The 20333-nt window shown below is 42.2% G+C and overlaps 1 protein-coding gene across 1 annotated transcript in view; it reads right to left on the bottom strand.

The window, feature by feature from the left end:
- evi5l (ecotropic viral integration site 5 like) overlaps positions 1-20333 on the bottom strand; it is a 104988-nt gene that overhangs the window by 14812 nt on the left and 69843 nt on the right. Inside the window, exons 5-17 of the mRNA XM_037689973.1 lie at positions 19731-19805; positions 19422-19547; positions 19123-19266; positions 18954-19043; positions 14600-14697; positions 14246-14306; positions 14101-14154; positions 10972-11004; positions 9059-9199; positions 5163-5279; positions 1351-1491; positions 1064-1240; positions 180-326 (exon numbers count right to left, since the gene is read on the bottom strand). Coding sequence (XP_037545901.1) covers positions 180-326; positions 1064-1240; positions 1351-1491; positions 5163-5279; positions 9059-9199; positions 10972-11004; positions 14101-14154; positions 14246-14306; positions 14600-14697; positions 18954-19043; positions 19123-19266; positions 19422-19547; positions 19731-19805 — 1404 coding nt within the window. The remainder of the gene's footprint in view (positions 1-179; positions 327-1063; positions 1241-1350; positions 1492-5162; positions 5280-9058; positions 9200-10971; positions 11005-14100; positions 14155-14245; positions 14307-14599; positions 14698-18953; positions 19044-19122; positions 19267-19421; positions 19548-19730; positions 19806-20333) is intronic.

Raw genomic sequence — 20333 nt, 5'->3', positions numbered from 1 at the left:
GTCCTCTGCTTCTAGATCCACGCCTCCATATTTTCATTTGATCATCTTTGGAGAACACAAACCTTAGGACAAAAATATACAGCATCTAACTTCTACCTGGTTTTTATCCCATCACGTGCATTTTTGTTTTCCTCCGGGTGTACCGTCACATCGCATCAGATCCATCTGTCTGTCCTCACCTTGCAGTCCGACTCTGCCTGCTTCCTTTTCATCTCGTTGATCTGGGTCTGCAGAGCTTTGTTCTGGTTGGCCAACATCTGGATTCGATCCTGCAGGGCAGAGCGTTCCTGCTCGTGACGACCAATTAGTTTGCCGTGGATTTGGTTCTAGAGTGAATAAAGAGATAGTAAGAACAGACCTGGAGCTGCAGTCAAATATTAATATTTAATTTATACTGAACACAAATATAAATGCAAAACTTTAGTTTTTGATCACATTTTTCATGAGATGAACTGAAGAATCCAAGACTTCTTCTATCTACACAAAAAGTCTTTTTCTCTCAAATATTGTTCACTTTCAAAAACGTTGTGTCTGCTTTAGGCCTGCAGCGTTTTTGTCCCTCCACATATTCAATTAGTTCAAAGACCTGACACAGAAGGTGACACGAGTGTCAGGTTTTAGTTTTTGTGTCAGCAGCTAATAATTTGGATATTTGTTTGTTGTTGTAAACTAACAGCTCTCGGCCAGTCAAACTGTGACGTCTTTGACTTTTTTTTTATGCAATAAAGGAAAGAGAAACAAACTGCGTCTTTGTGACAGACTGGATCAGCCAAATGTGTAAAGATCTCATTTAGACAAATTATCTGTAAAGTCGTTTACGTGCAGAAACAAGACTAGTGTAAAGTGTCTTATAATATTTAGAACATAGTCAGGTACTGAACAAACCTGAAAATGAGTGATAAAGCAGGAAGGTTTATAAAAACAAACTTTTGCACATTATTGAATGTATGATGTGCTACAAAAACCAAAAAGATTTGCTCTAACATGAGATATTTGATCATAAACTAAACATCCTGACAGAATCTGTGAGAAGACTCAGTGTGGCAGGGTGTGGAGGTCTGACCTGGCTCTCCAGCTGCACAGCTTTGAGTTTGACCTCTCGGAGCTCAGCCTGGGCCTGCGCCTCCCTCAGCCGGACGCTCATCAGTTTGTCCTGCAACTCGTTCAAAGCATTCTTCTTCGGGGATTCCTTCCAGTGGCCTCCTCCGTTGCCTGTGCTGCTGCCTCGGGACATATGATGCTGCAGCAGCAAAGAACAACGTTAAACTCTCCTGTGGTCCCGCTGGTAAAACACGACTGTGTCTAAAAAGAAAGGGTCAAGCAGAGAAACGTCAGGTTTGTGTGCTTCACCTGCCAGCGTTGGTTGAGCTCTGCAACACTGTCCTGCATCTCTCTGAAGGAGCGCAGCGTCTCCAGCTCCCTCAGCTTCATCTGCTTCACCTCCTCCTGCAGCGCAGCCACGTTGTTCTCATCGGGCAGGCAGCTGCTTCTCTGCATGTTCAGGTTTGCAGCACAAGCAAGGCAATCAGGCAAACAATGAATCTCTGTGGCTTCATGAGCAAGGCAGTCATGGACGCTGAGGCCAGTCAATGACTGATACACATCAAGGACATTGTTGGGTGAATTTAAAATGAAAATTCAGATGGTGGTGTTGCAACTGTCAGTGGACATCTGAAGTGTAAACACTCGATAAAAGTTTTTCTGTTGCAGCAAATGAGAACATGACATATAATTTCAAAGAGTTTTCTAAGTTTAATGTAATAAATGTCCATACAATTCCATATAAAAGTAAACTCCTTTGTTAGGAAGAAAAATTTTAACTTTTTCTAATAACTGTCCACTCTTCCTCACTAAACTTCCTCCATATGTCAGATTTTAAGGACATCTAAGATGTTCAAACAGATTTAAGTCTGAATTTTAGTTTTCTTAAAATGTCACAGTGGTTTATTAAACTTTCCATACTGTTTTCTTGAAACATATTTGTTTTTTTCATGTTCAATTGAACTGTAAAATGTATAAATGTGGAACATTTTTAAAATCATTTATTATGATCTTATTTTTTTACATCACAAAAACCTGTCACTTTAACAGGACAAATTATAAATAGTAGCTTGGCAAGTGGACAGGTACCAGCTAGTTTTAAACATGCAATGGTGACACCACTGATTAAAAAGCCTGGCCTGGACTCCGCAGAACTGTCATATTTTAGGCCAATTTCAAAACTGCCCTTCGTGTCGAAGATCTTGGAGAAAATTGTGTACAGCCAGCTGACATACTGAAAAGAGTACAACCTTCTTGAACTGTTTCAGTCTGGGTTTAAAACTCACCATAGTGCTAAGTCAGTACTGTTGAAAGTTTTTAACAACATTCTCTTAGCCACAGACTCTGGTCACTGTGCAGTTTTGATGGTGCTGGACCTAACTGCTGCCTTCGACACGGTGGAACATGACATCCTCCTGTCCTGTCTGGAGAACTGGGTGGGCATTCAGGGTCCTGCTCTACAGTGGTTTAAATCCTATTTAACAGAGAGAAGCTTTTGTGTGCATATTGGTACTGCGGAGTCCTCTGTAGAGCTTCTCACTTGCAGAGTACCTCAGGGGTCTATACTTGGCCCCCTTCTGTTTTCCCTTTATTTACTACCTCTGGGATATATTCTCAGGAAACATGACATTTCTTACCATTTGTATGCCGATGACAGCCAAATTTATGTGCCATTAAAACAAGATAAACAGTAGTCCATGAACCAAACTCCTAGAATGTATGGCAGAAGTCAGAGCATGGATGTCACATACCTTTTTACATTTTAATAAGAAAAATATTGAGGTCTTGAAGTTTAAGCCCAGTGATGGTTCCAAAGTCCATGCTGACCTGGATCCTTTAACAAAACATCTGACTGAGACAGCAACTAACCTGGATGTGAGGCTGGACAATGATTTTAAACTAGATGCACAGGCTAAATCAGCGATCAAGTCCAGCTTTTATTATTTGAGACAACTGACCAAGGTCAAACCATTTCTGTCACATCATTTTGAAGTTTTAATCCACACTTTCATTGCAACTCATCTGGACTACTGTAAGTCACTTTATGTCAGTTTGAGCCAGTCATTACTTCAGCTGGTTCAGAACGCTGCTGCTCGCCTTTTATCTGGTACCAGAAAATGAGAGCACATCACTTCTGTTTTAAAATCACTACACTGGCTCCCAGTTAGTTTCCGGATTAATTTTAAGGTTCTTTTATTTGTTTTCAAATGTCTTCATGGTCTCGCTCCACAGTATCTGTCCGACCTTCTCCAGCCGTACGTTCCTTCACGCTCTCTGAGGTCAGCAGATCAGCTGCTGTTGGCCGTCCCAAAGTCCAACAGGAGGCTGAGAGGTGACCGAGCGTTCTCAGTCGCTGCCCCTAAACTGTGGAACGAGCTGCCTTTGCACGTCAGACAAGCTGACTCACTTCCTGTTTTTAAATCTTCTCTGAAGGCACATTTTTTTTCCTCTTGGGTTTTAACTCAGCTTGAAATGTTAGTTTTACTGTTTTTAAGTTGTTTTATTGTTTTGTACGGTTTGCTGTTTTATGATTTTGGCAGTTCATTGCTTTTAAGGCATCTTTTAATTTTATGGTTTTTATGCTTGTTTGTGTTAATGTACAGCACTTTGGCCAACAGTGTTGTTTTTAAAGTGCTTTATAAATAAAGTTGTGTTGCATTGTATATTTTTGTTAATTAATGAAGCATTAGCATGGCTGTCCAAATGGAAAACAAACTAAAAACAAGCTACTGACATTGTCATTAATTTGTCTCCTTATTCCAACAAAGATTGGAGATCTTGTCAAATGCAAATAAAAACTACAGAACACAACAATTTGCTAATTTCGTAAACCATATTTTACTCAAAATATATAACATTGTAAATATTTAAACTAAGAATTTGCACCATTTAAAAAAAAAAACTAGCTAATTTTGAACTTATAGCAACAAAACATATTTAAAAATGTTGGGATGGGGTCATGCTTCTACTGTGAAGCTGTAGATGAACTGGGGGAGGGAAACGGTCAAGCTGAAGGACGGTTGAGGGCTCTCGGCAGGCTAAGCGAGCTCCAGCCCTGGCTGCTGCTGAGGACGTCTTCCTCATAATGGGAGCATATATTTTTCTAAAACCGGTATATATTTTTCTGCCTTGATGGTGCCTTTCCAGATGTGTAAGCTGCCCATGGCAGGCACTCCCCATAATGTCAAAGTGGCAAGTTTTAAACTGTGCTCCGACATCTGACACAGATCCTTCTGAGAGATTCAGTCTCTCTAAAATACTATTTCTATACCAAGTTGTCTTCTTAACCTGTTGTCAATGATCTTAATTAGCTGTAAATTTCTCCTCCAGGATGCTTACTTTCACAGCCTTTTGTTGCCCCAGTACCAACCTTTCTCGGTGTGATAATGTCAAAAAATAAATTTTAAAAATAATAATATTTTTTTCATGGCACAATTTCCTATTTTTATTTTAACCTATTTTTCCACAATGTCCCAACTTGGTGAATTTTCCAAAAACAACCACAACTCTTACAGAATAAGACTGAGTCAAACTAAACAAAACATATTTTCATACTTTTCTAACAGAGCACTTCAGACTGAAGGTTTACTTGTGGTTCCTAGAGTTTCTAAAAGCAGAATGGGAGGAAGATCTTTCAGTTATCAGGCTCCTCTCTTGTGGAACCAACTTCCAGTTTCTGTCCATGAGGCTGACACATTGTCCAGTTTTAAGACTGGGCTCAAGTCTTTCCTTTTTGATAAATCCTATAGTTAGGGTTGGCTTGGGCTTTTTTGTGAATGTTTTTGTACAACTTCTGTCAAGAATTGGTGCTATAGAAATAAACTGAACTGAATCATCCTCCGCCCCAGAATTGAGAAGTCGGTTCAGTCAGAAGTCAAGTGGTGGACTGATGCACTGTCAGACCAACAAGCGCTGTTCACTGTGGTTACACACCAGAAATGTCTACACACAAAGTAGCTGTCACTGTGCTCTTACATTAAAAACAGCAGAATCAGCATTTAAAGAAACAAAAAAGCAAGAACATCTGTAACATATTTACAGATGCACATTGTGCTTTGTTTTTGCTCAGTGTTAAACCTCTGTCCGGTGTAAAACAGTGAAACGTCGGTGTGTCAGCGCACCTTTTCCAGGTCGAGCACCTTGTCTTGCATCTCCTTCAGCGCTCCAAGCAGTTCGGCCTCACGCAGCCGGGACTGCTCCAGCTGGGTCTGCAGGTTGTTCACAAACTGCTCCGTGTACTGAAAACAAACACAACCATGTTATACGTGTCCATTTTGTTGATTAGCTTCATGTAAAAGTTGTGGTTTTTCTTTCATATGCAGAACTAACTGCTGGTGTCAGGACCAGCGGTGCAGATCAGTACATTTACCGCAGCGTTTGGGTGTGAATTCTGCCACATGTCTGTTTCTTTTAATTTCCTCTAGAGAAAAGAAGAAGCATCTACTATTGCATATCTTAGACCATTTTCCCCACAAAAAACAAAAAACAAAATAGTTTTTCTAAAAAAGTTAAGTCAGATCCTTTGGACGGATTCTTCTTTGTTGAAACATTTCGTCTTTAATCTAAAAGACTTCTTCAGTCTGAGGAGCTGCAACAAACTCAGTCTTATAAATAGAACCTTCTCATAGTGGATCAACTACTGTAGTTTGCTGGTGACATCCAAAAGTAGCTGTTCACATGATAAAGTAGGACCATCAGCCTAATGACTGATCGTTAGTGCCCTGATGGTCACTTGCTATTCACAGAGGGCTGAGCGATACTAGCAATAATAGGAGCAAAGTCCTCCGTGCCCCGTTGAACACGGAGGCTCCGCCCCATTTAATGATGGATGGTTTCTCTTCACAAAGATGGCTTCCTTCACTCCTCTCTCAAACAGAACAGTTGTTAAGATACAGTTGGGTAACGTTAAATTTAAACCGTGGCTCCAACTTACCAAGAAATATTACACGTGTGTTAAAAAAGGAAATTAAAGTATCAGCTGTCCCCTGCTAAAACACAAAGATCTCATGCTGCTGATTATCTTATGCTGCTGCTTATCTCATGCTGCTGATTATCTCAAGCTGCTGCTTATCTCATGCTGCTGCTTCTCATGATGCTGATTATCTCAAGCTGCTGATTATCTTATGCTGCTGATTACCTCAAGCTGCTGATTATCTCATGCTGCTGATTATCTCATGCTGCTGTATTCATTCATACCTATCTGCTCACCACAGATTCATGTTCGAGCTGCTGTTGTTACACCATATTATTTTACATTAGTGTTTATCAGATCTTTTAGCGTACTGTTTGGTGTTTGTTTAGCATATATCCTAATGTATATCTTGATCCTGATTTACTGTTTCTTTTTATACTTTATATTTTTGCTATTTTTGGGTGTAACTGGGACCCTGTGTACATAATTTCATTCCATCTAATGTACCACATGTGATGGAAGCGGCAACAAAGTTGACTTGAACTTGAACTAAAACGACGTGAGTTACAAACACACTAATGTTATCTTTTCTTAAAATCTGTGTTAGATTTGTAGCTAATCAACATGCACACACCCAAATAAATCAACTTGTATTTTAGCTGCCCTTGAGTCAGAGCCATGTCAGAGAACAGAAAGCCACGGCAGATTTTCTGGTCACCACATCAAGGTGAAACTACAAAGCTGAGAGTGCGAAAGTAGCAGAAAAACAGAGCAGAGTGGAAAAAACGCTTTCCTGTGAGCTCAAATATAAACACATTATATTAGGCTAGGACATAGTGTGAGTAAAACATTCTCGATGTGTCATTTTGTGCTTTTCGTCTGTTGTTATTAGAGATGACTGAGTGAGTGAACCCTGCAGGGTAAAGGTTGCCAGCAACCTGAGCTGGAACAAAACGCTGCAGTCACATGTCATCGTTCAGGATGAAATCACCCACTGCCTGTGTGTTTCTGTTGGAGTGAAGTACTCAGTCAACATGGTTTACTGTTGCACTTGCTCTTTACACCATCTTCTCAAACATCTGCTAAATTTACACTGAAAACAACAACGTGGTTAACAACACGGCCTCTGGTCTTTGTTTGGCGACAGCTGTAAAGACTATGAAGACAAACTAATGAGCCTAACAGTTGGTAATAGATGTAAAACAAACGAAAAGTTCAATTTTCTCATGAGAAACACTTATGTGGTACTATGTACTAACAAGTCATATGTACATGTTCCTAGGGATTTAAACAACTTCCATGGTCCTGATCTTAAATATATGAATAAAGCTGATTAACAGAATGTTCTGAGAACAGAAATGAGTCCTGAATGCACCGCTATTAGTGAAACTCAAACTAATTATTTAATTCATTAAGAAGTATATTTTTTACGGCTGTGTACTTGAGATGGAACTTTATACTTTATGATGTATTGTTGCGAAGTTTTAATTAGAGCCCAACCGATATGGAGATTTTGGTTCTTGCCAATACAGGTGGGGGGAATTTGATGTTCATAACTGAAATAATAACTTTAAACATTTGATAATCCACCCCCAATAATCGCTAAACAGCTACTTTTAAACCTGTTTTAATGCTTGAAGGCTTGAAACAGTATTCCAAACATATGTTCACATTTTCCATCCTCCACTATTCATCACCAAAAAGTTTTCAAGTGTGCTACAAAAATATAAATTAAACAAATAAACGCTCTTCCTGTTCATTGTTTCAACAGTCAGTCATGTATGGTGAAGGTCTAATCACTACTGACTGCCGCTGTTTATTTTTCTTTGCAAAGAAGACAAACAATACATTTCACTGAGGATGACAAAATAACGTTACTAACACTGATATATTTTACCTCTACAATAGAATTATTGTTCTGGATAAAGTTTTACAAGACAATAGCCTACGCTAGGTTATCTAAATGTTAGCTTGCTAACTTGAAAGGCATGTAGCTAATGACAAGCAGGTTGGAGGATTGAAGAGAATTTATTATTGATTTTTATTTTATTTTATAGATCGGTTACATTAAACTTGCTGTGCTCTGTTCAGTAAAATACACTACAAAGTATTGCTCGCTGCTTCGGCTGTGATGAAAGTGAAAGTTAAAGTGAACATGAGCCCTCTGCTGGATACATTGTACAATTACACCATTTGCATGTAAGGACACGGCTCATTCCTAATGTTTATATCAGTACATAACGGGCCAATTATTACTGATGCCGATATGTCCCCAAATGCTTATATCGACCTAAAGTATTGCCCCCTATCAATATATCAGTTGGCCTCTAGTTTAAATGACACATAAGGCCAGCATTTCACTGGACTGCCACTGTTAGCAAGTTTAAATAAGAAAACAAAATGTATGGAAATCTTCCAGTTTTCTGGTATAATCTCACTGAATTCTGAGTGTTTGCAACAAAGTAACCAGAGAGCTGTGACCAAGTTTTATGGGGCCAGTTTTGAAAATCACAGCCTATTTCATGTGCACGACTCACAGAACTCCTTTCTAGGCCGAGCGCAGTATTTAATGCCCAACTCTTCCCACTTTGTAACCACCCTGGCATGATTTTTATCACTGTCAACACACCTCTAGGCCATATTTAGTCTGATGTTTCTCTAGACGTCTGTTCAACCCATATGGGGCCTCACACACCTGCATAGAGCTCTGGCCTGAGTAAATATAAATATAAGAGCAGCTAAAAGGAACCGTTGATCACGTTTATGAGTTTGTGCAACACTTACATGGCTATTGATTTAGTACTACAGTTACATCATATTACTGCAGTTTTAAGCTCAACTAGCAGCAGCAGCTAGCTATAGCACTTCTGGTGCAGCTTGAGGTACTTCCAGCAGGAATACTGTCTTTCTTCCAGAATGTCTGAAGAATACAGAACTGACAACAATGTAAAAGTTTATAAAACAGAATTTACATAATTATCCATAAATGTTTGATTGAAGTTGTTTCAAGATGGCAGCCATCCACATTGGTCGGCCCAGAACAGACTAGATGTTACCTCAACAATCTGGTCGTAATAAACTTGTGTTTATTTCCTGGACGTTTACCGTCTGCTGCTGCAGCTCTCTGATGGTGTCCTGGGCCTTCTGCAGGCTCTCACTGGCTGCGTTGCACTGCTGCCTCACCACTGCCAGCTCCCGCTTGATGACATAGTTCTCCTCTGCTTCCTGTGCTCTTGTCACCTGACCCTGCAGCAGAGTCAGAGCAGCATCGATGTTAGGATCACTACTCGAGTTTTAACTTGAAACACACAAAAATCATGGGGTACGTAAAAAAAGGAATGGGGAGCACAAGGGAGTGTTTAATGTTACACAGCAGGTGCTTTAAGGTTTAAAAGGGAACAGTAAAAAGTTTATACTTTGTTGCAGACATGTGAGACAGAGAAATCAATGACACTTAAATCTACAGTTCAAACATGAAGTTATTGAGACAGGAGGCCAGAGCTTGCTCAAAAAATGAAGAGAATAAAACAAACTCTTTGCATAGAACAATCAAACAAATGACATTCCTCAGATTCAGACGTGTTCTTTTACATTTTCAGTGATTCTGTCGTCTTTAGGCAGAGACACACTGTCTGTCTCCATATCCTCAGGATTAAAGACAAACTGAATGAACTCCTCACGAAACATTAATTAGATCAAACCCAGTTCAAGATGGTCACTACAGCTCATTCCATCCATCCATCAATACACATCCACCTATCTGTCCACCCGCATCCGCCCGTCTGTACACCCGCATCCACCCGTTTGTCCACCCGCATCCACCCATCCACCCGCATCCACCTGCATCCACCCGGCCATCCAGCCGCATCCACTCGTCCACCCGGCCGTCCAGCTGCATCCCCCCATGCACTCGTCTGTCCACCTGCATCCACCCGCATCCACCCGTCCATCCACCTGCATCCACCTGTCTGTCCATCTGTGTCCACCCGCATCCACCCGTATACCCGTCCGTCCAGCCGAATCTACCCGTCCGTCCAGCCGCAACCCCCCATGCACTCGTCCATCCACCCGCATCCACCCGTCCGTCCACCCTCATCCACCCGTCCGTCCACCCGCATCTACCCGTACGTCCACCCGCATCCACCCCTCCGCCCACCCGCATCCACCCGTATACCCGTCCATCCAGCCGAATCCACTCGTCTGTCCAGCCGCATCCACCCGTATCCACCTGTCCAGCCGCATCCACCCGTCCACCCAGCCGCATCCACCTGTCCACCGTTCGTCCAGCCGCATCCACCCATCCGTCCAGCCGCATTCACCCGCCCGTCCACCCACATCCGCCTGTCCACCCGCATCCGCCCGTCCACCCGCATCCGCCCTTCCACCCACATCTGCCCGTCCACCCGCATCCACCCCTCCGTCCACCTGCAGCCACCCCTCCGTCCACCTGCAGCCACCCCTCTGTCCACCCGTCCGTCCACCCGCATCCATCCGTCCATATCTTGACACATCATATGAAATTGTGCATATTATTTACAAGGTTTGACGAAAATGGCTACAACAGCATCATTTTTTATCATACAATGATCTTTGCCTAAATCTCTGGCATGAAATGCGGCGGGCGATATGCATTTCTTCAATCCATGTTAAGCTTATCGTCAAAGACTGAATTGGTCTGCAGGCAGCAAGAACATTTTAAGAACACAAAACTGACTGATGTAAATACACCCCTACATTTATTAAATACTTTGATAGACTGAATGTATCTAAAATAAAAACAGCAGTATTAATGACAAAACTGGAAAACATTCCACATGCAGGGATGATAAAAAACTCATGTAAGCAGTAATTGCTAACAACACTGCATGCAGTGGGGAATAAAACTGTCCTCTTGAGGAGTGAAAAGTTCAAAAACACAAAAGTCATTCATGCAGTTTAGTGAGGTTTGGGGAAAGGGAGGTGAGAGAAGATACAGAGGTCACCAACATCAGTGGGAAAAATGGTTCTCAGTACTCTACCTGTATCAGTCTGTCTGCCAGAGCGGCACTCTCCTACAGCACCATCAAAGAGGGGAAAAGGAGGTGAAAATTTAGAAAAAAGGGATAGGGGAAAAACAGACAGCAGAGAGGACAAACCACGAGAAAACCCAGAAGGACATGTAAAGAAAATAAGAGAAGACAGTGTGCAAGACGAGTTGAAGAAACAAATGTAGGGAAACGTTTGAGAAAGAAAAAGAGGCAGCAGTAAGGTCATTCTGAGAAAAAAAATCCATCACAGAAGAGATTTAAACATGAAGTCTTTAATAGTAGAGCACTGGGAGAGAAGAAAACTTACACACTCACAAGAACAAACGTGTCACAGAAACTAAACAACACCAAAAAACAAAAAGGTTCAATCAGGTCTTCTGGATAAGTTTCTTTAGGGCAGAAACGTTTCATCTTTCATCCGATAGACATCATCAGTCTGAGGCCTGTCAACTAGATCTGACCCATAAACAGCCTTCATTGCTGTTTCAAGCCAGCCTCCTGTTGAATACCCAGAGACACATGCAAACAGGGCCCATCCATTCTGTGAGAAGCAAGTCGGCCATCTGGCCTAAAAGATTTGACTGTTGTACATGATGATTGATTGTTTTGGACAAATGGTTCCCGTTTCCATCCATACATCCATTTTCTTCTGCTTATCCAGGGTCAGGTCATAGGGGTAGCAGCCTCCAGACTTCCGTCTCCCAAGCCACTTGGTCCAGCTCCTCCAGGGGAATCCCGAGGCATTCCCAGGCCAGCCGAGAAACATAGTCCCTCCAGCGTGTCCTGAGTCTTCCTCTGGGTCTCCTCCTGGTGGTTGTGTCTGGAACACCTCACCAGGGAAACATCCAGGAGGCATCCTAAGCAAATGCCCGAGCCACATCAACTGGCTCCTCTCGACATGAAGAAGCAGCAGTTCTACTCTGAGTCCCTCCTGGATGACCGAGCTTCTCATCCTATCTCGTAAGCCCCCAGTATACTGCCGCGTACGTCCGTTCTCGCGTACGTACACGTGTACTGTATGCAGAGGGTTCAGACTTCGTACTCGAGCGTACACCCTGAGCAGCTGCAGAGCAGCTTCACAGACAAGGGGCGTTTACCTCCGGGACAAATTGAGGTCGCTGATTGGTCATTTGTTGACACACCTACTGGATTGATTGATAGGTTGGGGAAAAAAAAAAGCACTGGCAGCCTCAGCCACAGCGGTGTTCTGTGTTTATATGCTGTTAATAAAAAGATTTAAAAAAAAAAAACAGGGAGCGCTAGCGCTGTAGCCCACACATCAGACCAGCCCACCAGGAAATCTCCAGACCCTCCCGCAGCCATGCTGGACCTGAGTTTAATTAGCTCGTGACAAATTCCTTCATTTCTCGCCATTTCAGTCATGGCATCAATGGAGGAGGAAGAGATCACTGCCTCTTGGCAAAAAAACTAAAGAAAAGGCCAGATCAGGGATGAAGAAGGGGAATTTAATACATTGGTGTCACATACAAAACAGTCCGTCGCTGGGCAGTTTATTGTGCGACACCGCGTACACATATGCGGTCGTAAAAATTTGAGCTTTGCACAAACATGCCCTGGGGGGTACGCTCGCACTTCTGCGTACGTTCGTGTGTACCTCTGCGTAAGGACGTACGCGGCAGTATACTGGGGGCTTTAGGGAGAGCCCAGATACTGTGAGGAGAAAACTCATTTCGGCCGCTTGTATCCGTGATCTTGTTCCTTCCGTCACAACCCAAACTCATGACCATAGATGAGGGTAAGAGCGTAGATCGACCGGTAAATTTAGAGCTTGACCTTTTGACTCAGCTCTCTCTTCACTACAATAGACCTGTACAACGCCCGTTTCACTGCAGATGCCACACCTATCCGCTTATCAATCTCTCGCTCCACTTTTCCCTCATTCGTGAACAAGACCCTGAGATACTTGAACTCCTCCACTTGGGGCAGGACCTCCTCCCCGGCCTAGAGAGGGCACTCTACCCTTTTCCGGCTCAAGACCATGGCCTTGGATTTGGAGGAACTGATCCTCATCCGGGTCGCTTAACACGCGGCTGCGAACCGCTCCAGTGAAAGCTGCAGATCACGACTTGATGAAGCCAATAGGACCACATCATCTGCAAAAAGCAGAGACGTAATACAAAAACTGATTCCCTCGGCACCTTGGCTGCGCTTAGAAATTCTGTCCCTAAAGTTATGAACAGAATTGGTGACAAAGGACATAACTTGGCAGAGTCCAACTCTCACCAGGAATGAGCCCGACACTGCTGGTAATGCGGACCAAGCTCTGACACCTGTTTGCATGTGTCTCTGGGTATTCAACAGGAGGCTGGCCTGAAACAGCAATGAAGGCTGTTTATGGGTCAGATCTAGTTGGCAGGCCTCAGACCGATGAAGTCTAATGGATGAAAGGTCGAAACATTTCTCCCTTAAAGAAACTTATCCAGATGACATGATTGAACCTTTTTTGTTTTTATCTACATGGATGATTGAGCCTACAAACAACAAACTACGCTCACAGCTTAAAGAATTACAGCCATGAACTGCAACTTTTTTGAAGAACGTTTGAAGAGTGCCAAATCAACAATTGTACCAACATTTATCAATTTTCTTCCATAATACCCCAAAATCTCTTTGTAATAATATAAATTAATGTTTTGATGTAGAAACCGTAAAAGAAGGAAACCAAGGTCAAAAGAAATGCTACAGCTGCTGCCAGTGGCTCATTAGCATCACCATGGTAACCACACAGCAGCGTGTGTTACTCCCTGACAACAGAGAGAAACGCACAGTAGAAGTTAAGCCTCAGCCAATCAGTCACTGTGAGGATAGTTGAGTGGAAAAACATCCTGAACTATCCACAATGGAGACACCAGTCAATCTTTATGTTTGTACATCATTTTATGTAGGACATTTGATAAGTACTGTAGCTTAGCTATAAAGCTCCATAGCCAACTTCCCACTTCTTTAACTGATATAATTATATGGTGTACGTGGGAATTTGAAGCCTTGTTTTAGTAAAATACATCATTTTATGTCCTGCCATGAAACTTTATGGCATTTTGTCTCAGTGATTCTGGTGATTTAAATTAACATTATGGACACGTAAACAGGTTTTCTTACCTTCTCCAGAGTTTCAATCCTCTGCTTTAGCAGCCTGTTTTCTGTGCGTAACCTCTGAACAAAGGTAGAAATATGCTCAGCAGTTAACTAACAAAATGTTTTGAATCATAACACAGAGTCAAGCGTAAATGTGAAACAGACGCACCTTAATCTCAATTTGCTCCTCCATTTCTTTGTTTTTGATCGTGGTGTATTCTTTCTCAAGTCTAGATTGAAAAATAAAAAATAACAGTAAATTATTATACAATTTTCCCTCAACATGTAAAGAATTATTAAGAAAAAGACTAATTTCCACCCAATATTACTTTGATTAGTTCATTGAGTTTTTATTTAAATGATGTACCTTCAAAAGGAAACATCAATGACAGGAACACACTTTGTCTTTACCAAAAAGACACTCAGCACCAGATATGAGTTTTATCTGTGCAAAAGCCCAAGTGTTGCATAAAATCCATTTAGCCTTCAGTCCCAAAGATGGCAAAATAATATGTGCTCTTACTTCTTCATCTTCTTGGAGTTGTATTTGACCTGGTAGGCTCTGAGGATCAGCTTGTCTGGGCAGCTGTCAAATTGGTGGGGGATGACCTTTTGGAAATGCTGGCAGACCCATAAAGAAAACATCCTGAATATCTGATAACGTAGCAGGCAGGAATATTTACACAATAGGAGAACAGCAGTGCATCTACTTGTGGAAATAAACTCTGTTCTACATTTAAGGTATCAAAACCTGAGCCTGACCGATATATCAGTGGGGGCCGATATTTTAGGTCGATATAGACGTTTGGGGACATATCGGTATCAGTCATAACTGGTTCATTATGTGTTGAGATGAATACTTCTAATTGTCACCCCTAAAATGCTGGGAACCAGTCATATTTGTACAAAGTATCCAGCAGAGGGCGCATGATTTGCAACTGGGTACTAGACTTTTTAACAAACAGACCACAGTTAGTGAGGATCCACAACCTCTCCTCCTCCACCATAACCCTCAGCACTGGCTCTCCTCAGGGATGTGTGTTGAGCCCCCTCCTGTTTACTCTGCTCACATATGATTGTGCAGCTACCCATCCAGGCTGTCGCATTGTAAAGTTTGCAGATGATACAGCGGTGGTGGGATGCATCACAAACAATGATGAGTCCAGCTACAGGCAAGAGGTGGAACACCCGGAGAGCTGGTGCAGAGAGAATAACCTTCACATCAATGTGAAGAAGACAAAGGAGATGATTGTGGACTTCAGAAGGAACAAAAACATCTACACCCCCCTGAACATAAGAGGATCTGCGGTGGAAGTGGTCTCCAGCTACAAGTACTTGGGTGTACACATGAATGACAACCTCAGCTGGAGCAACAACACCACCAGCCTGATCAAGAAAGCTCATCAGAGCCTCTACTTCCTCAGACGGCTGAGGCGAGCTGGTCTGGGAAGCTCAGTCCTCACCTCCTTCTACAGGTGTGCAGTGGAGAGCATCCTGTGCTCCAGCATCAATGTGTGGCATGGAGGCTGCACAGCTGCAGAAAGAAAAGCTTTGCAGAGAGTGGTGAAGGCTGCACAGAAATCTGTCGGAATCAACCTCCCCGCCATCACAGACATCTACACCTCCAGATGCAGGAAGAGGGTCACCTGCATCATGAAGGACCCCACTCACCCAGCACACACACTTTTTGCCCCACTCCCCTCAGGAAGGAGGTTAAGGAGCATTAAGTGTAGAACCACTAGACTGAGGAACAGCTTCTACCCTGAGGCTGTTAGACTCATGAATCTCTAACTAGAATAATCACTGTGAAAAACCATATCATGTTGCTGCTGATCTGTTTCATGTTGCTGCTGATCTGTTTCAATGTTGATGTGTTCATGCGTGCTCATCTGCTCACAGACTCATGTTCTTGTTTGTGCTGATGTTCAATGTTTTATGTTATGAGTGCTTAGTGTATATTTAGTTGATGTTTTTCTTAGTTCATATCTTAGATGTTATTACTGTTTTTCTTATACATTTTATTGTTGGATGTAAATGGGACCTTGTGTACATAATTTCGCTCAGGGGTGGACTGGGACAATAATCCAGGCCGGGAATTTTGATACCATCCCAGGCCACCACCACCTGATTAACGCAAACCACCAAGACTGAGTTCAATTGAGCGCACTTTGAATGCATGTTGTTTGCACACGTCTAACTGAATACCTACATAAATCTTTCTTCTGTGGTGCAATAATCCGTCCTCAAATCACATAAACTGAAATTATGTTGCCCTATATTTTGCTATGCATAAGCCCTTTTAAAATCACTAGGAATATGACAGTCAATCATAGTTTCATACAACAAATGAGAGATCGTGTTGTACTACAGATGTGTTGTTTATTCTCCATAAAATCAAACACATTTTAAACATTAAACACATTTTTACTCACTTTTGTAAAAAAAAAAGATAAAAAACCTTATAAGAACCACCAAAGTTCATGCTCAATAATCCAGGTATAAACTCCAACAATGTTCATGCAGGTCATCTGGATGATTTCTTTTTTTTTTTTTTTGTGCAGAGATGTTTTGCCCTCCATCCAGAAGGCTTCATCAGTCTGAGGAAACACTAAACAAAACTGGTTAACTGTTATTTTTTCCACTTTGGAGTAGGCTTTTGGGGGAGAATCAGTTTTGTTTAGTGTTTCCTCAGACTGATGAAGCCTTCTGGATGGAGGGCAAAACATCTCAGCACACAAAAAAGAAACCGTCCAGATGACCTGAATGAACATTGTTGGACTTATAAGAACCAGTTTCCACCACTACTACTAGTACAGCAGCAGGCGGCGCAGGCGATCACTGCTCTCAGCTATTCTATCAATAATATCCTCTTTGTCCATTTCCATCAGAACCTCTTTCTCTGTTGCCATCAAAAGAAATGCTTCAAGGTTCTCTTGACTGAGGGAGGTTCTTAGGCGGTTCTTGACCAACTTCAGGGTGGAGAAGGTCCTCTCACAGGCAACCTGAGTGATGGATAGTGTTAAGAGGAACTTGTAGCCCAAACCAATGATATGATATGCATCAGTGACTTAGCACTTAGCAGCATCCGCGGCCAGAGCTTTTCTCTTTTTTATCCTCTCTCTCTCTGCTCCACCTTTCCTCTTCTTTGGCTGTCTCTGTTGCTCCATTCTACAACTCAGAGATGCACGCACCGCGCGCCAACACCGTCGGGAGCGCGAGTCCTAGGGCGGGGAGGGGGGCGGGCGCAATGTGTGTGTGTGTGTGTGTCTCTGCTCTGTGACACACAGAAAAGGAAGGGAGGGGGCCGGCCCGGCCGGGGGATGTGCCAGGCTTTCTCCGTCGCTGCAGTGCAGCGTGAGACCTGAGCCCAGGCAAAAGTGAATTGTTTATTTAAAATAATAAAGTCCGTGCGACCCGAACCGAGCCTTTAGTCCCGTTCCTCGGCAACCAGGCCACCGGGAAGTGTCCCGTCGTGCCCGACGGTGAATCCGCCACTGATTTCGCTCCACCACATGTACCACATGAGGTGCGAATGACAATAAAGAAACTCTGACTCTGACTCTGATGAAGACTTTCACGTCATGGCCCTTCACTTTAACTTTCACTTTCATCACAGCCGAAGCAGCGAGCAATACTGTGTCGAGCATTTTGCTGAACAGAGTATGGTGAGCTTATTTAACTGATCTGTAAAATAAATACATCGACAATAATAAATTCTCTTCAATCCTCCAACCTACTTGTCATTAGCTACGTGCCTCTCAAGTTAGCAAGCTAACGTTTTGATAACCTACACTATTGTCTTGTAAAACTTTATCCAGAACAATAAATCTAACGTAGCAGTAAATATATATCAGTGTTAGTAATGTTTTCTTTTTTGTCCTCAATGAAATCCATTGTTTGTCTGAAATCTTCTCTGTAAAGAAAAATAAACTGCTGTGGTCAATACTAACTAGACCTTCGCCATACGCACCTGACTGTTGAAACAATGAACAGGGAAAAGCTGTTTCTTTGTTTAATTTATATTTCTGTAACACACTTGATAACTTTATGGTGAATAGTGGAGGATAGAAAATGTGAACGCACGTTAGGAAGACTGTTTCAAGACTTCAAGCGTTAAAACAGGTTTAAAAGTAGCTGTTTACTGAGATTCTTGGGGGTGGACAAAGGTAAAAAATTGTCACCCATTATGTCAGTTATCAGCATTAGCCTTCCTCTCCCAATATTGGTATCGGTGATAGCCAACATTCCCACATCGGTCAGGCTCTAATCAAAACTCTTTATATAAAAAACCTCATACATATTAAAAACATTTACATAACACATAATATTATGCATTTGTAGAAAATAAACAATTGAAAGAATATCCTCAAAAAGTGATGATTCCATTAGTTTTGGCCAGTTGTTTATCATCGTCAGCTTGTCGGGCTCTCAACATGAATTTGTACAAAGAGCAGAATAAGAGATGAAGTAATATTCTGAGCAACGGGCACGGTTACTTTAGAATCATAAACAGATGGATTTGACACTCGTGTGTTTCTTGTGGAGCGGGTAAAGAAAAGCAGCAGTTTTGTTTCTGGTGCAGAACGCTCAGCCTTTTAAAGGGGAAACTTCAGCTCCTAGTGAACAGGACATTCACGGTGACTTATGTCTTTTATGTCCTTTACAATATGTTGATTTTTAAAAAAAATCATGTTTTAAAACAGCCCGCTGAATGAGTTTAACTGTTTAGATGCATTTTTTCATCAAATTAGATCTTAACTTGCTGTTCAGGAAGTTTGAGTGTAGAGGGGGGATGTAGGGCGTTCAGTCTCGTGGCTGAATCTATACATTAAAGTATTTTCAGCAGAAAGTGGCACACAGCTACAGCAGCTGCTTACCTGTGACATTCCCTCCATGTCGAGCTGAATAAGGTCAGTCTGGTTGTACTGCAGGATGGCCAGGCCCACACGGAAGATAATCTCTAGACCCTGAGGAGACGTTGTACATATCACATGTTCTTTATAACAAATCAAAGTACATGTCATCGATTCATGAAACGTGTCCTACCTCATACATGAATATGTCAAAGATGCGCGTGGCAACAGGTAGAGGGAGGAAGGTGAGGAACAGGGTGAGGAACCAGGACGAGGCGTACATGGATGTGTGGAAACTCTGGGAGCGGAAATGGACGTTCAGCTCTGGAAGTTGCTCCTGAGGTGACAAACAGCAAAACTTAAAGCCTCAAATAAAAAAATAAAAACAGACCTAACAGGATTATCAGAAAGGGAAGTGATTTGTTGAAGATAAATATTAACATTTTGCTGCAGCCTTGTGGACAAGTATTGTACTACAAATGTACTTTTTACCTGTAGCAGATACTCAAACTGGTAAATGCAGAGGCCCAGCTCTGCCATGCTGGGTTTGAACAGTTCCCTTAGTCGGTACTCCTGCATAAGACGCACAAAAACACAAAACGCCTCCTCCTCTGGCATCTGAGTGGAGGCAAGAGGCATAAGTAAGACATGTCATTAGTTTTAGACAAATATTGCAGAACAGTTAAAAAAATAAACCTTATGAGAATGATTTCTACTCTGAGGACAAAAAAGGGTCATCAGTATTAAAGTCAGCACCAACACCCCCCCCCCCCCCCCTCCAAAAAAAGCAAGGATAAATACCTGCATTAGAAGAAGGCCAACGATGAATGCACTGCCTTGGCAGTAGCCCACCTCTCGATCCACCAGCGAGTACGCCTGGAACACAAACACTGCTGCGTTGTGTATTTGTTAGGAAACAACCGCTGTAATCCTGACACACTCACAATGTGGAGAACAGATGAAGCGAGCAGACGTTCCTTCATTTCCTGAGCAGCTCAACTACCAGAGACCACTGCAAACAGTCAACAAGCTGGTTTCCATGACTGTTAACAGAGAACAGGTCTGCTGTGTCTCAGCAGCCTTGTTTGAGGAGTTAAATCTAATGATAGACTGAGGATAATGACAGCCACCATATTTTAGGTCAGTGAAAGTCGAACAGCTTCACAATGATGCCGTGGCCCCTCCTCAACTACTCTGGATAGTTTTGAAGTAAATAAAAAAAGTTTTTTTTTTTTTTCTGCTCCATGTTTTCAGTGACAAAAAGATTTCTAAAAATAATTTTCAAAGTAAAAATACTTAAAAAAACGATATAAAGAATCCATGTCAGTTTGAGATTTTGGGATAAATAAAAAAATCATGATGTAGCAGCCTTGTTGTTGGCCCACTATCACTGCATTTCTCTTT

The sequence above is a fragment of the Nematolebias whitei genome, chromosome 16, assembly GCF_014905685.2.
Source record: "Nematolebias whitei isolate Nwh7 chromosome 16, NemWhi1, whole genome shotgun sequence".
NCBI classification, from domain to species: domain Eukaryota; kingdom Metazoa; phylum Chordata; class Actinopteri; order Cyprinodontiformes; family Rivulidae; genus Nematolebias; species Nematolebias whitei.
This window is presented reverse-complemented; position numbering and strand designations above follow the sequence as displayed.